At 35.5% G+C, this 15,626-nt stretch overlaps 2 protein-coding genes across 8 annotated transcripts; both read right to left on the reverse strand.

The window, feature by feature from the left end:
- Window positions 1-10: 10 nt before the first annotated feature.
- Window positions 11-6,894, reverse strand: LOC113714683 (uncharacterized). Of its 2 annotated transcripts, XM_072068406.1 has the most exons (11): window positions 6,666-6,822; window positions 6,447-6,571; window positions 5,708-5,803; window positions 4,860-4,948; window positions 4,647-4,775; window positions 4,293-4,413; window positions 2,542-2,626; window positions 2,313-2,422; window positions 1,680-1,831; window positions 842-938; window positions 11-525 (listed from the first exon to the last, which is right to left on the reverse strand). In XM_072068406.1, the coding sequence occupies exons 3-11, from the start codon at window positions 5,792-5,794 to the stop codon at window positions 220-222; spliced, it is 1,176 nt and encodes a 391-aa protein (XP_071924507.1). In that variant the 5' UTR covers window positions 5,795-5,803; window positions 6,447-6,571; window positions 6,666-6,822; the 3' UTR covers window positions 11-219. The 2 variants fall into 2 exon arrangements, with proteins under 2 accessions (XP_071924507.1, XP_027094474.1); XM_027238673.2 differs by having other exon boundaries at window positions 6,447-6,894.
- Window positions 6,895-8,838: 1,944 nt separating this feature from the next.
- Window positions 8,839-14,485, reverse strand: LOC113714684 (CBL-interacting serine/threonine-protein kinase 8). 6 transcript variants are annotated; one of them, XM_027238676.2, is made up of 14 exons: window positions 14,003-14,485; window positions 13,117-13,179; window positions 12,931-13,002; window positions 12,716-12,823; window positions 12,552-12,626; window positions 12,414-12,467; window positions 12,157-12,282; window positions 11,857-11,946; window positions 11,227-11,349; window positions 10,372-10,491; window positions 10,088-10,204; window positions 9,872-9,928; window positions 9,724-9,798; window positions 8,839-9,322 (listed from the first exon to the last, which is right to left on the reverse strand). In XM_027238676.2, the coding sequence occupies exons 1-14, from the start codon at window positions 14,159-14,161 to the stop codon at window positions 9,221-9,223; spliced, it is 1,341 nt and encodes a 446-aa protein (XP_027094477.1). In that variant the 5' UTR covers window positions 14,162-14,485; the 3' UTR covers window positions 8,839-9,220. The 6 variants fall into 6 exon arrangements, 5 of the variants coding, with proteins under 5 accessions (XP_027094477.1, XP_027094481.1, XP_071925399.1 ...); XM_027238680.2 differs by having other exon boundaries at window positions 11,227-11,412; XM_072069298.1 differs by lacking the exons at window positions 12,716-12,823; window positions 12,931-13,002.
- Window positions 14,486-15,626: the final 1,141 nt, after the last annotated feature.

The raw sequence follows: 15,626 nt of genomic DNA on the forward strand, positions 1-15,626 counted from the left end.
CGGTACGAAATGACAGTGAAATAATGATCAATGTTCCTCCACTGATCATATTATCCTTTTAAAATGAAAATTCTCAAAATGTGGTTACAACAGTTGCTTACTATAAGTTCAAAATCTAACTCTGTTTCTCCAAAATTTTGATTTGGTGGATAGTATCCAATCAGACAAGAAGAAAAGTTTCTACATACAGCCTTGGCACGTCTGGATTGAACTTCAATATTATTGTGATCTGAAAACAAATAAAGCCAAACCCACTACCACAGAGAATATAAGAACAAAGAAGGCTGCAACTATACTCAAATCACCTAATTTAGCCAGCTGTGATGTCCCGGGGCTCCTTTCCTTCTTACTCTTCTTTGAGATTAAACCATCCGGCTTAGATTCTGAAGATAACTGACTAGCAATGTCCCAAAAAGACTTGCTGGCAGAGGTTACGGAAAGGGCTTCAGATTCCAGCCCCAAAATTGCTGAATCATCTTCTGGAGCTTCCATGGACATCAGCTCAACACAATGATCTTTGAGAACCTGGGATGGCAAGAGCAGGACAAGGAAAAGTCAAAAGGGTATCACTAAGTCAACATTTCATTTTATTTTAAGAAGTGTTTAACTACGCAGCCAACATAATCAGCTAAAGATGGATACTGTCAAAACACACGTCTCTTTCTGAAGAATTAAAGTTCCAATCAAAGATCTGAAGCCCTTAATTCTGATCTAATATATCATTTAGCATTCATCAAATGTTTGAATGGTAGTCAGAGAACATAAATTATTGTTAGAAAAGAATATAAAACATAAGTTTATCAATATGATCTTGTTAAATTCAGAGTTTCCAGAAACGCACCTCAATTGTTTCAGATGGCAGAATGTAGTCACAGATGTATGTACCCGCCAGCCATGGAATGAATACTCTTCGAGGAAATGACAGGTTTGAGAATTCTCTAATTCAAATGACGATAAAAATAGGTGAAAAGGAATTCAACTATCAGCTTTCAGGACTTAAAGAAGATGATCTATTCATAATGGAAGACATATTATCTTCATAAATGATTCCACTTCCAACCAACTAATAAACCATGAGAACAGAGGACGAGATAGGCACTCGCCAATTTTGTTTTTGGGTTGTTTTATATTACTCTATTTCTGTCTTTGTTTGTCCTTTCATCCCTGATGCACACATGCACACATACATACACAGAAAAGTTGACTGCAGGGCCGATCCTTCTGACCTAAAAAATACTCCTCACTTCCTATTAACCAAATTCAGAAGAATTTCATCTGATTCTCTTTCACTGGACTAAGTAGCTTTCATTAGCATTGACCAAACAATTTATTTTTACATATAAAGTTCCATGTCAGTTCAGCATAGTCACCAGAAACAGTTTGTTGATTAAAATAACTTTTTATATTGCTCATATTCACTCACTGAAACCATGACAGGAAAAAATAGAAAATTGGAAAGTAGACACGTCTCATCACGACAAGATAAAAATGGCATCCCATGATCTGATCATCAATAACAGTCAAATAAATGCCAGGAAAAAAACATAATTAGACATCCTTTTCCTTTCATAGAAGCGCTTAAGACCAACTGAATCCAGGACAGATAATGCAAAACTGTCTGTGCACTCTCGTACTTTCCACCAATATTGAATAAGCAACACTTACTGACAGTCATATACCTCTGCAATTGTAGGTCAAGCTGCGGAATTTGTTTTCCCATTGACAAATGACGGCCTGCTCCCTGATCTTCATCAATTATTGATTCTGAATCTCTGTCTGCCTCATCACACAAGATCTCCAATCTACTTTGCAAACTCATGATTATGTCTTCCTAAACACAAGAAGCCTATGATCATACATCTGAATAAAGTTACAGCTACAAAATATCAGCCTGAAGGGAGAAGAAATATAAAACCCTGACCTTCCAAGAGATTCATCACTGGACAGGGCTTTCAAATCAAAGCATGGGCATTTAAAAGATTCAAGTAAAATGTTACTAACATCAGAACATTATCAAGAGATCAAGTGAATTTGAGATGCCAGTTTACATTGATCAAAATTGCAATAACAGTTTCAGCACTAGCTGATTAATTTTCGTAGTTGAAAATTGCCCTACCAAATTCACAATTCTTCTTGAAAATTCAACTCTCTAAAGACAAGCATATACTATCCATCTGTCAATCTTGGTATGTTCACAGGATGGGCACACCAAAAATCTTTATGGAATTGAAATAATTTGTCAACAAATATCAAAAAGATTTCATGTTAGGGAAAGAAAGGGGGAAGCACATTCTGAAACTATTGTGGAGTACCTTTATCTCATTCAAAGCTTGTGACATCGGTTCCTTCGGATTCAGGTATGCAAAAGAGCACACAGAACCATGAAAGACAAGGACACCAACCACCTCTGTCTGCCTGTATACTTTATAAAGAAAAATCACACCAATAAGCGATATAAGCTTACAAAAGTTGAGCAAAGTAACCCAACCAGGTCCTCAATGACGTATAAAATGAAATATTAACAAAACTGGCCAAACTCACCTTCTAAAGATTTCTCGTGCATGAAAGGTAGGAGAAATTCAACTTCATGTAAACCATCTGGTGCATATTGCTCATCTTCAATCCCCTAAACATACATGATTTGAGAAGATCGAGGAAAGAGAATAGACTAGAAAAGAAAGGAAAGAGATAAAGCTGACAGTAGACAACTAAACATTGTCTATTAATAATTGCATACAGGAATTGTGTCATTGAAGAAGCAAACTTGACACCATTTCTTCTGCAGGCCATAATGGGGGCATTGCAGGGTGTGCACAATATATTACTCACTTTAACTCATCAACCATACTAAAATCTGCCTTCAATCCAGTGGGAAAATAACTTTTACACTCTAGCCAATAGCTTTTGAATTGGATGGCTTTAACAGATGGAAGGAATGAAATATCAACATCACACAAAGCTATACTAAGCAATCAGAAAGCAACTTTTTAAATTCCGATCTAGCCTCTTTTATGAGATTATTATAGCTTGGGGAAAAAACATACATTTGGATTGATAGGCATCGAACCATATGCAATGATTTCAGGTGCACACTGATGGCTGGATGGTAAGAAAATCACTTAAACATTCAACCATGTCTAAGTACTAAAGGAGACAGACACTTGCAGTTGCAAAGTTGATTCACTTTGCAACAAAATCATGCACCTAGACTCAAAAAATCAAATTTCAGATGACGGCTATAGCTTGACAATGCAATATCTACAAGTAATCTTCTAAACTTAACATAATCACAATGAAATTGAATAGGCTGATGTATTTTATAAGAAAAAGGTAGCAAAAAGGCACGCTCTTTTTCCATCCACCAGATCTTCTCCTTATCTGAAACAAAACAAAGAGACATGCTTTCTTCATGTCTTATGTGGCTTTCACCATATAACTAGGAACTTACGTACATTTCTACTACCAGTCGCAATACTCTTAACACAAATTAACTGGACTATCTAAGGCTTACAGGACCACAAAATTGCCTTGTTTATTCAAATATATTACAACTTTGAAGAAGAAGCAGTGGGTAACAAAAGAGCACCCTGATGATGGCCTTGTCCCTGAGATGTTTAGAAGTGAGGTTCATGATCCCTAGCACCCTAGACCACCTATCACTAGATGCCCCATATCTGTGACCTATACACGATGAACGCAGGTTAGCATGAGGTAGGCAATTATACAAGAAAAAGCTGAGAACAAATTTTTTAAAAGGTAAGCAGGGCAATAATAGTTCAGAAGTCAATCTAAGCATGACTTCTGCAGCTTTACAACTTGCCTAACATATTTTCCTAATTTCCTACTAGAAAATACCTTTTACCATGAATAATACACGTTATAGAAATCTAAAGGGTATATTTGTGCCAGAAATGTCTCATTTTGTTAATTTATTTGCTTTCTTCTTTGTATTATGTCACTGGATCAGCACCAACAGTACACTATCATTAGTAATATCAATATTAGCAGCATTCTACCCCGTTATCTTCATAGTTAATAGATGACATTAGACATTAGTTACTAGCAGTATATATGGCCAGCAGACAAACAATATTTTAAAGGCTCCAAAAAGTGTGCATCACTTAAAAAGTTTATGACCCAAATTACATGCATGGTGGACACAGACCTTGCATTTCAAGTTAGAGTTTCACAGAACCACGCTACTCCATGATTGATAATAATTCACTGTTTCCATACCAGGCGCAGAAACAATACATACAGTGCAACAGTTCCGCAATTTAACGGTTCCTTACCAGTCTTCCATTAATCAAACACTTTGCGCCTTTAAGCTCTTTGGCATGCGTTGAAAGTCCACGACGAAGAACTTCACTCATTTTTCTGATACTTGATCCATTTTCAGAGAAAACTGGTAACCTGTGAAAAATATAACTCAACCACTTAAAAACATACCCAAGTAGCCACAACAATACTTCACTAAGTGTGATTGGAAAATGTCAAGGAGCCCAAAAAAAAAGAGAGAGAGAGAAAAATGGGAATAGTGCTCTGTCTCCTAGAAATGTTTTTTGTGGGTAGGAATGGAATGCTAGATACTTTCACCAATCACATTAGGCTTAGAATATGAAAAACTAAAATCAGATTACAATTACCTCATATCAAAGTTATATGTGCACCTAAATTCTTTCAAGGAAGACAAAACTTTTCCCATTTTGAAATCACAAGGCCGTAAACTACTTGATGTAATGTTAGAAGCCAGCGAACAATTTCGACAGGTCCATCTGATACAAAATTTTCAGGCAGGGTATCAATGAACTGAAAGACATTAAACTTGTATGAGGGGGCAAATTTTTTCCTGAAGTTACCTTCTGGGACTGTAACTAATGTGGATGAGCAGTCTCTCATCCATATCAGTGTCCATAAAGGGCACTGCATCAGAGACTCCTTTTACAGTCTGAAAGAGCATAATATTAGCAGTAGCATATGGACCAGGTCAAATATTCAGAAACACTAAGGTCATTAAGTGGCCAAACACATTCAAGAGCATGAAACATGCCCAATGTGACTTAGAAATTGTTCCAGATATTGCTACCAATGATGTCATAGGTTGTATTTCACTCAACAAAATGTGTGTACTTGTGTGAACACGTGTTCGCGCGCACGCGTGTGAGAGAGAGAGAGAGAGAGATGGCAGTGTAATACTCAAATCTGGCTGTCTTGACTCTGGTCTATATCCAGACCAGGATTGAGAATACCATCATAATAGTCAAATCCACCTATTCTTTCACATCCATAAAATTAAACAGTCATCTCTCTCTCAATCACAAATTCAAGTTTGTATTTAAACATGCAAAACTCCAGTTGCGGAATGAACAAGACCTGACAAAGTGTAATTGTTGAATTCTTGAAGGAGCTTTCATTGACCCATATGATGTCATAGGTTGTATTTCACTCAACAAAATGTGTGTACTTGTGTGAACACGTGTTCGCGCGCACGCGTGTGAGAGAGAGAGAGAGAGAGATGGCAGTGTAATACTCAAATCTGGCTGTCTTGACTCTGGTCTATATCCAGACCAGGATTGAGAATACCATCATAATAGTCAAATCCACCTATTCTTTCACATCCATAAAATTAAACAGTCATCTCTCTCTCAATCACAAATTCAAGTTTGTATTTAAACATGCAAAACTCCAGTTGCGGAATGAACAAGACCTGACAAAGTGTAATTGTTGAATTCTTGAAGGAGCTTTCATTGACCCATATATAGACACCAATAACCTTCATCCCACCAAGCAGCATTCTCGAGACCTGAAAACGAAACCTTCATTAGTACTTGAGCAATTCTTTGAACCATATATCTAACTTGCCAAGAATAGATTTTCACAGAGTCCTAGGCTGAAAGTCAAGCAGGCACCCAAAGTCCAAACTTAAGAAAATCAAAACTGGACATGAACGCAAGGTCAAAGAGCCCAACTTTGATGATATCCAGCCTAAACGTATCTTTAACTCTCTGGAGATAGATAAGAACCTCGAGCAGGTTATTAATACAACTCGTAAAACTCAATCAATAGGCTCAAAGTTGAAATAGGATGAATACTGGAATACATCTAATCCCCACAGGGAACATAAAAGTCCAGATAATAATTTCCATGAAATTAGAACCATTTAAAATAAGATACAATCAAAATTTAAAATTAATTTCTATGGACTGCTATTCATTTCATAATGATCAAAATAATCTTTATTTACGTCACGTTTTTGCAGTAATACATACACATACATTATACATCATCCAGTGCAACATGTAAAATACTCACATACTTTCATCTTCTCTTAGCACAAAAATATGCAATTCTCGTAGTCATATTCTAAATTCAAACACATAATTTGATAATTCAAATTACAGCAAATTATTAAAAAAAAAAAGTATAACTTGTGGAAATGTGTTAACCTGACGAGCGTGTTCGGAAACCCAATCTCTGTCGATAACCAAAGCCGAGGAGTCGGATTGAGGCTTGCTTTTGGAACCTTTCTTCTTATTTCCATCATCTTTACCGCTCTCAATTAGTGAAGAAGCTGGTTCACCAGCGTCGTTCAGGGGAGTCGGAATTAAATCGAAAACGAAGCCTTTGTCTAAGCTCTTGCTCAATTTCCCGATTACAAGACCTACCTGAGAGGGAACAGCGGCTTGGCTGAGCCGATCTTCGATTAACTTTAGCCGTGATTCTTCTCCGACGACAGCTTTCACCATCTTCTTCTTCCTCGCCTTTGCTCTGTCTAAGCCTCTAAGGAGTGTGACAATTCAGAGAAGGTTTAAGGAGTCGGATCCAATGGAGCGGATATTTTTTTGGGTCGGATCTCTGGTGGAATGGTTTCGTTTCGCGTCGTGTCTTCTTTATGACTTGTTGTCTCGATTATTTTAACTTATTATAGATTTCTCTTTCAAAAATTTAAAAAGTTAAAATTCATAATCAATTTAAGAGTGGCTTTCATTGATTTTAATTTTTTTCTATAATCACTTTTCATAATTAAATTTTTTAAAAATTTAAAGCTATCAAGATAATGCCTTAACCCATTTCATTTATTTTACCCGCGTTGAATATACAAGAAATTAAGAAAAAAAATTACAAATCCCAATTTAAGGGTCTGTTTGTTTTGACTGAAAATCTTTTCCAGAAAATATTTTCTTCAATTTCTGGTGTTTGGCTGCAAAAGAGGTCAGGAAAATTTTTTCTGGTAAAAAATCTTTTACATAACTTGGTGTAAAATGACTTCCGGAATTAAGATACGGAAGTTAATTTCCGACAACTATCGCGACTTATCAGTTTCCTCAGCACTTGGCTATTGTACAAAGCCATCAAGCACTATACCACAGAGATCAAATCAAGAGCTATTGGTTTGTTTGGATACCTCAATTATCCCAAATAATATTTCGCTTGCATCATAGATACATTTTCCAACCCACCTTTTTATATTTCCAACCACCTTTTTATCTCACATACATCACATCACAAAAAGTGCTACAGTAATTATTCCAAATAATATTTCAAATAATACACTGTCCAAACACTCCATTATGTTCCTGCACTTACTTCTGCAAATCCCACAACTTTGCGCCTCTTCGAGCTCTCCTCTTTCTCATATTCCTCTCTACTGTTCCCGTTCTCTTGCGCCATACAAACACATTTATGGATTATACAACTCTAGATCTAAATTGGGCTTGCATTGAGAAGTTTTGAAGAAAGGAAAAAATGTGAAGCCAATGGAGGCAGGAGGAACATTTTTAGAAGAAGAGTTAGTACAATAAACATCAAATTTCAATTGCTAATTTCTTATAATGGTTCAATCAGCTGTAGGCATATAATTTAAACTTTTTATTACAATGGCACTCAACTGGCTTGGGGAGATTGTGAATTCCTGGTTCTGGTCTTTGATTTATTTTTTGAGACTTGAAAGGATTTGGATTGGGGATTGTTTGTTGTGGCTAATGAGGTGGGTAGAGATAATGATAATTAGTAGTAGCAATTAGCAAAAGAGAAATCCGGGAACGATATTATCGTTGGAGGATTTTAATTTTTTCAGAACATTTTCTTAAAATTGCACCAAACACCGGAAAATGAAGGGAAAATTAGATATTTTCCAGGAAAGAATTTTCATTGAAAATGTTTTCTTAGGGAAAATATTCTACATTAAAACAAACAGACCCTAAGAGAGGTTTCTTTTCTCCATTTCTTCTCCTCTTTTTAAAGACCTTTCATTTAGGAAGGAAGGAAGATCACATTAAAGTCTTCCTCTCATAAATTTTGTTTTGCTTTATTTTTCTAATAAAGTCTCTCCTAAATTTTTTTTTTTATTGAGAGTTTTATGTTTTTCTCAAGAGTTTTTAGTGAGAAATTTTTTATCCTACAAATATTTTTCTTATTTTATTGTTAGATCTGAATTTATTTCAAATTTGATCGTTAGACTTGAAATTTGTTTGGATCTTGAATCTTTTTTTGATAATTGTCACCATTGTCATTGGAGCTTAAAAACAAAGTTAAAATTGTTGATTAGTAAATTTGGCGATTGCAATACGCACACAAGAGAATGAACTGCAGTTCATTGCAATGAACTGCAGTTCATTGCAATGAACTGCAACGAACTTCTTCTTGTTGGAAGGTTTCTGCACTTGCCAACACATAATGGAAGACGCTTCAGCCTGCCTCCAAGCAATGCAGCATCAAAATTCACAATGTGCCTCCTGCTATCTACAAGTTGTCGCTAACCATAACACTTTGCAACAAGATTAATCTTCGTCAAAGGTGATGAAGTGGTACAACTTTTACACTATCAAAAGTGAAAAATTTTACAACAAAGACCAATCTTCTTAAATAAAGGAGCAAGAAGTACAGATGGTACTTCTTAAAAAAGGGAGCAAGAAGTACAAGTGTTACAACTTCTACTCTATATGTGATAGTACAACTAGAGGGGTGTTAAAGATTGGTAAGTATAACTAGCATATTGTCTCCCAGGCAATCCAACTTAAGGGGACTTCATCAATGAGGGCTTCATATTAATTTGCACAACTAATACAAAACTGGGGAATACAGACTGACAGTACCATATCACTCAAAGCATGGTAGGAGGCAGAGGAAAGCATGGTATTGTAAATTATATGCATACGACCCATATTGCATCAACATTTCTATCCTACAGACTTGATTGCTTTCGGGATACTAGTATAGATCATCGCCTTTTACTCCTTGCCAGGGAGATCCTTGATTTGCACAAGTCCGTAGGTGGTTTCCAGATGATATCTTCCAAGTTGCTACAGAAGTTTTTGTAAAACTGCAGAGTAAATTCTTTATAATCACTACATTATAGTAGCAAGTTCCAAAACAAATATCCAAGAAATAAATTATCTTTTCAATTCTATTTCTCAGCTCTACTACCAGAAAACAACTAAATCTCAGTTCAACAATCAAAGACTCGAGATTCGTTTAGCAGGCAATAATATCTATCTAGTGCTGTAACAAGTTTGGAACACTTCATAATTTCCAGCAACCATGCATTACCACCACCTTCTCTCTCTTATGCGAATGCAAAAAGACAGCACCCGAGTAAGTATTATAGCCCTTTTACTAGTTTCCTCAACTCCAACAGTAAAGATGAAGAGATCAACAGTGAGCATAACAAATACCGATAAGCTCAATTACAGCAATAATGTAGAATAATTTCCAGTATCTGACCTTGAGATATTCACTAGCATCTCCAGCAGCTTTCTGAATGTCTACCATAATAAATGTTGGAGCAACCTCAAAGATCTGTTCAGGAAATGATTGCATAACTAAAACTGTCTGTCAAGAGTTAAGGACAGTAAGAAGGCTGCATCCTTACCTCCAAAAATACTGAGAAATGTGAAACCTTGTCTGCAGAAAGGCCTTCCACCCTCATCTGAGAAATTTTTTAATTAAAATTTCAAAACATGTATTCCACCACTTAACAGGTTTAGATAGAGATCAACTTTACAAAAGTTTCTAGGATAAGAAATAATATGCCACAAGGCTGGTTTCTAGATTTGCAAAAAGGTAGGTAACATATCTAGTATCCTACCTTATAATTACGAATATGGGTTTTAAAACCCATTGATTGAGCAACAACTTCCATACTCGATAAAACAACCTTTGCAGGTTTTTGTGAAACAAAGCGCGTTTGATGTTTCACCAAATCCTGTATATCCACAGGGTTCAATGAAAATGTTGGATCAGATATGATGAAGTAAAATTAACTAGGACAGGGAGGGGGACTGCATTATGAACTACAACATTAAGCAAGAAGTAACATGAATACTTGAATTAAAATTCATTCAAATTGAGGTGATAATTTGGTGCTTGTACCTGCTTACGATCAAACAAGGCAGAAAGGTTTAATCCTTGGGAGAGAATGATTAGATCAAATGCATTAAGAACCAAAGGCCCTACATCCTCATTCCCACATTGCTCATTAGTTTGTTCTTCCTGCAACACAATAACATGGAGAAAATGTGAGGAATAAAGAGCCAACTTCCGACCCATGAATGAAGAAATTAAAACTCAGCATAAAAACTAGTCATTTAAAATGGGAACATTCTGTGGTTAGCGCAGAAAATTTCGCTCCTAATATAGTAAAACAGCATACCTACTCAACAAACTTTAACTTGTTTCATCATGAATTAAGTTATGAAAGCCACCCTCACAGATCATAACAGCTGGTTAAGAAACAGATTGGACCTTGCAGTAATGGGGTTAAAGAACAAAATGTGCATCATGCAGGTGCGTATTACATCTTTCATTTTAGTAGCTATTCATGCAGTTGTTAATGCATTTCCCAACAAAGAACAAGCTGTCATGCAATATACTAAGAACCCAATCACATAAGGAATACTATTTTACAAGCTTTATGACCTGCAAAGCTGATTATGAAAGAACTATTGTGATGAAAAGAAGAGCGAACAATGAGATACATATACTTAAGAACTTAAAGAAACAAAGAGATTCATCAGGCAAGGATACAGATATTTGTCAGTTATAAGTATAAGTCTGCAAATAGCCTCTAATGCTCCATCACCACAGCTACAGGTGGAAGTATCACAACCTATTCCTGACTACAGGACCAAAGCCCAGAAAAAAGAAATATAGATTGCAGTCATATCTTAATATATCACTAGAACTAACGATGATGCAAAATGCTGCTGCAAATTTACTCTCACCAACCTCAGCATCATTAAAAACAGCATTAACATCATCCAGATTGACATCCTCACTTTCAGCAAGTTTCACAGGAACATAGCCCTTCTTAAACCACTCATCATTTCTGATTTCTTCAATTCGGATACGCTGCATAAACGAAGAGACATTGTAACACAAAGTGAGTGCACTAAGTAATGGTCCCCAACAAAGCTCTTCTCTGAAAAACTCTACCCTAGATATTCAAATGCGTAAACTGCTGACCAATGGAAGCACCTTACAAACTCAGAACCTTTTGAGTTACAAGGTTGTGCATTATGTTTTCAGTTCTTACAACATTCAAATCATACCAAATTTTACAAATAAGGTGCAAGTACTCTAATAAATTCTGTAACGAGATTACTCCAATCTATTGCTTTTTCTTTGGTATGCTACTAAAAATATCAGTTAAAGCGAGATACTTCCTGCTCTCCTCCAATAAATCTTGTATTTTGTTGGCTCAGAAATTTCCAAGAAAGCAAATTTCAATACATGAATTTCTCAAGCTAGCCCCTAGAACTGAAGAAAACCTGAAATAGGCAACTAATTGTCGATTGGAAGAAGACAAGAGCATAACAACTACGGTTTCAGAATCTCAAACTAGTTAGACTTACTTACCGTGTCAGGATTGGGGTCCAAAGTTCGAGAAATCAAGGATCTTGCTCCAACTGGAAACCAAGATGGGCATAAAAATTCTGCTCTTTCAATCTGCAAAACATACATACCAGTATGACATAATAGTTTATATCCTTTATAAATGAATGTAATGGCCAACTGCTTCCTTGACATGTGGCAAATCTCTTGACACCAAAACTACTAGAAACAAGCTTCAATGGAGATTAGATCCAAAAGTCAAGCAAAGCAACCCAAGTATCTGATAACTTTCATGATAGTGCAGATATGCTGAAAACACAATACCTTGCCATATAGTGTAGTAAGATCAATCTCGTCAAATGGAAGATAACCCGCCATCAGGACATAAAGGATGACACCACAGGACCAGACATCTGCTACAGCACCATCATAGCCCTTGTGACTCAAAACCTAGAGAGGGTACATATATCACGTGCAACTGGGAAATGTTTAATAAAATAAAACTGGGAGAAGTAAACAATCTAATCCCCTTTATAAAATTACAAGCTACAGTTAGTCCAAGAACCAGTTCAAAGAAATACCTCTGGTGCCACATAGTTTGGAGTTCCACACGTTGTCTTGAGCAGGTTGACTCCCTGAGCATAAAAACTACTATTAGTGTCCCAATGCTATTGTGTTCAACAACTTGGGCAAGGAAATATCAACTTCTGATGTCTTACTTGTCCTGGTAGCGCACTAAGTCCAAAATCTGAGATCTTCAAATTCCCTTGTGAATCTAGTAGAAGATTTTCAGGCTGCGAAGCATAGCATGCATCATGAGGATTCCAATAAAAGGTATAAAAATCAGATTCAGTCAAGTGTCACTGGGTCAGTAAATGAGAACCTTTAGGTCCCTATGGTAGACTCCTCTACTATGACAATAGTCCACACCATCTATAAGCTGCTGGAAGTATCTACGAGATTCAGCTTCACTTAGCCTTCCATGGTGAACCTACATATGGATGCCGAAACATTGTGACCCTCTAAGCATGCTAGAAGTTTTGCTGGGAGCATATTAGAAAATCCATTTTAAGAAACAATATTTGGTAAAGGACCTACAATTTTGTCAAACAATTCACCACCAGTAATAAATTCCAAGATGATGTAGATCTTGGTGCGGCTTGCTATCACCTAACATGGGATGACTAAGATTAGCAAGACTAGCAAACTGCATAGAATTCTGAGATAATAATAACAATTCCATTTGAAAAGGAATGGAATAAAGTTTTCATTTTGAAAGCATGCCTCGTGTAGACGGACAACATATGGATGCCTGACAAGCTTCATTATAGATATCTCCCTCTTAATCTGCATGAAGAAAATGACAAGACCTGTCATTGAGATTTAATTATGGAAATTCTGAAAAGCTTAGGCTCGGACATGAAAACATGTAAGCTGTTGCGAGAGCAGCAGAAGAAAATGAACAAAAATACACAAAAACATACTGCCTAGCGTCTAATGAGGAGAATCCCATTTGAAAAGTATCATTGAGCTCTTCATGTAAGAAATTAAAAAGCACATATATCTAAAACATCAAAGGTGCTACAACTTTCAAGTCGTGAAAAAGTGGGATGGTAACTGTAGATTAAAAATTACCAAATTTTAGCTATTAATCATTAGAATGATGCAACATCAAGTTGTCAAAAAAATCAACAACTGAACAACCGCTTCATGGGATTTGCTGGCAACCGAGTTCAACCGATTAAGCAACATTCAAATTCAAGACAAGTAAGGTTGACTAACCACAGATTACTAGCTACGTTATGGCTATTCAAGTATCATTGGAAATTTCACAAAATAAGTTTCAGCACAGTCATCTTTCAATGAGCTTAATTAGCATACTAGACCATTACCTCGAACCATGCCTCTACCTCAATTGTCATGTCATAACATAATTTACACCAACAAAACTCTATTCTTAAGGTTTAATTTTCAAGAATTTGATTCAAATTCAATTAAGAGCAGAACGGAACTAGATTATAACCAAATAAAAACAAGTACTTGCTGGATCCATTTTCAGTCTGTCTAGAGAGTAGCTAATTAGCTACAATACAAGCAGCAAAATCATTTAAAAAAAAAACTGAATTGTCTAAATTTGAGCCAAAAGGGATCATGGGAAATAGAGAAAAACCTGGTCGACCATCTTGTGCTTGATGATGGTGGAACGATCGAGTATTTTCATGGCAACACTCTCCCCTGTCTCTGTATTTTGGGCAAATTTAACTTTAGCAAATGTTCCTTCTCCTATTGTTCTTCCTATCTCATACTTGCCTACTTTCCTCACCACCATTTTCTTGTCCTTTTTCTTTTATTTTCTAAAAAATTCTAGTACTAAATTTTGAACTGTTCAAAATTTCAAAATTTTCCTTGCTCCTCCTTCCCTAGCTTCCCACCATTTCCTCTTTATCAATTCTCTCAACCAGACCACATTGATCATCAAAATCACCGAAACTTGTTTAAATTAATCAATTTACAAAATCCCTTCGCTAAAAATATATTAACAAAAAGAAAAGTAGGAGCAAGAAAGAAAGAAGATTAGGTTTGATAAAGTAGACAAAGAGAGAAAAAGCGGAGAAAGAAAAGAAAGGAAATGGGTTTTGTAGTGGCAGAGTGGTAGAAGTGGTTGAAAAAAGGTATTATAGTGAAGTGAAAGCGAGGTGAAGAGAAAATTGGGATGATTTCAGAAACCTCCCCTGAATTTTTTGACTATTTCACTGACCTCCCCCAGGTATCAAAAATTACACTAATCTCCTCTAAAGTTAATTATCTTATAACATTTAGACCCAATTGATAATTAAAAGTAATATTAGGAGAGAAAATATATTATAATTTCATCACTACCCCTCATCTACAACATTATTTAATTAATTTAATACCAATCCATACATTAAAAAAAGCACTAAAATTTGTTGTTGTCATTAGAGATCAAATCATATACAGTATCAAAAAATAATATATCATGTTATATTTTTTACTTAATACAATATCCAATTACTCTTTTCAATTATATACCCATTGTCAAACATGATCTGCAATAAATAATTAAGAAATTTGCAATCAAAATATCACAAAGAATAAACTTTAACATCATAAATATACTTATCAACATATTAAAATTAGTTGTTGAGAATTTTATGGAATTAAAGTTCACTCTTTGTAATATTTTGATTACAGATTTTTTTTATTATTTGTTGTTAATCATGTTTAATGGTGAATTTGCCACTGAATAATGCAATTTAGATCTTACATTAAATCAAATGTATAGAATGATATGCTATATTTGATACCATATGTGATTTAATTCCTAATGATAAACAACAAATTCTAGTATTTTCTTTAATATATAGGTGGGTATTAAATTAATTAAATAATTTAGTAGATAATGGGCAATGGTGGAATCATATTATTTTCTCTCTCATAATATCACTTTTTAATTGTTGATTGGACCTACATGTTAAACCTTAAGGGAGATTAGTATAATTTTTAAAATTTGGATGAAAGTTAGTGAAATAGTCAAAAACCTTAGGGGAAATTTCTGAAATTATCCCGAGAAAATTAGTGGGGTTTGTTGATGGGAATGGAATAATAGTGGTACCAATTGATTTCCAGTCACCAGTCAACTGTCGCCACACTAAACTCAACAGTGTCTCAAGTGAGAAAGGCGACGGCTAACTATTTCTATATGTTATATTTCATTTCTTCGCCTTGTTTTCCATGCATATGGCATCTTAAAAAGTTCTGAGTCAGGCCTTCAC

This window comes from Coffea arabica, chromosome 10c (assembly GCF_036785885.1).
Source record: "Coffea arabica cultivar ET-39 chromosome 10c, Coffea Arabica ET-39 HiFi, whole genome shotgun sequence".
Classification (NCBI taxonomy): Eukaryota; Viridiplantae; Streptophyta; class Magnoliopsida; order Gentianales; family Rubiaceae; genus Coffea; species Coffea arabica.

Excerpts from the sequence above, each read along its gene's own strand:
- LOC113714683 (XM_027238673.2), bottom strand. The coding sequence starts at position 6,746 with ATGGTGAAAGCTGTCGTCGGAGAAGAATCACGGCTAAAGTTAATCGAA. Across the intron at positions 4,776-4,859 it reads ATTAGTTACAGTCCCAGAAG|ATGGACCTGTCGAAATTGTT; the intron begins GTAACTTCAGGA and ends ATTTTGTATCAG. Across the intron at positions 2,627-4,292 it reads GTTTGATTAATGGAAGACTG|GGGATTGAAGATGAGCAATA; the intron begins GTAAGGAACCGT and ends ATGTATGTTTAG.
- LOC113714684 (XM_027238680.2), bottom strand. The coding sequence starts at position 14,161 with ATGGTGGTGAGGAAAGTAGGCAAGTATGAGATAGGAAGAACAATAGGA. Across the intron at positions 12,627-12,715 it reads TCTACCATAGGGACCTAAAG|CCTGAAAATCTTCTACTAGA; the intron begins GTTCTCATTTAC and ends TATGCTTCGCAG. Across the intron at positions 10,492-11,226 it reads CTGTTTTTAATGATGCTGAG|GAAGAACAAACTAATGAGCA; the intron begins GTTGGTGAGAGT and ends ATTGTGTTGCAG.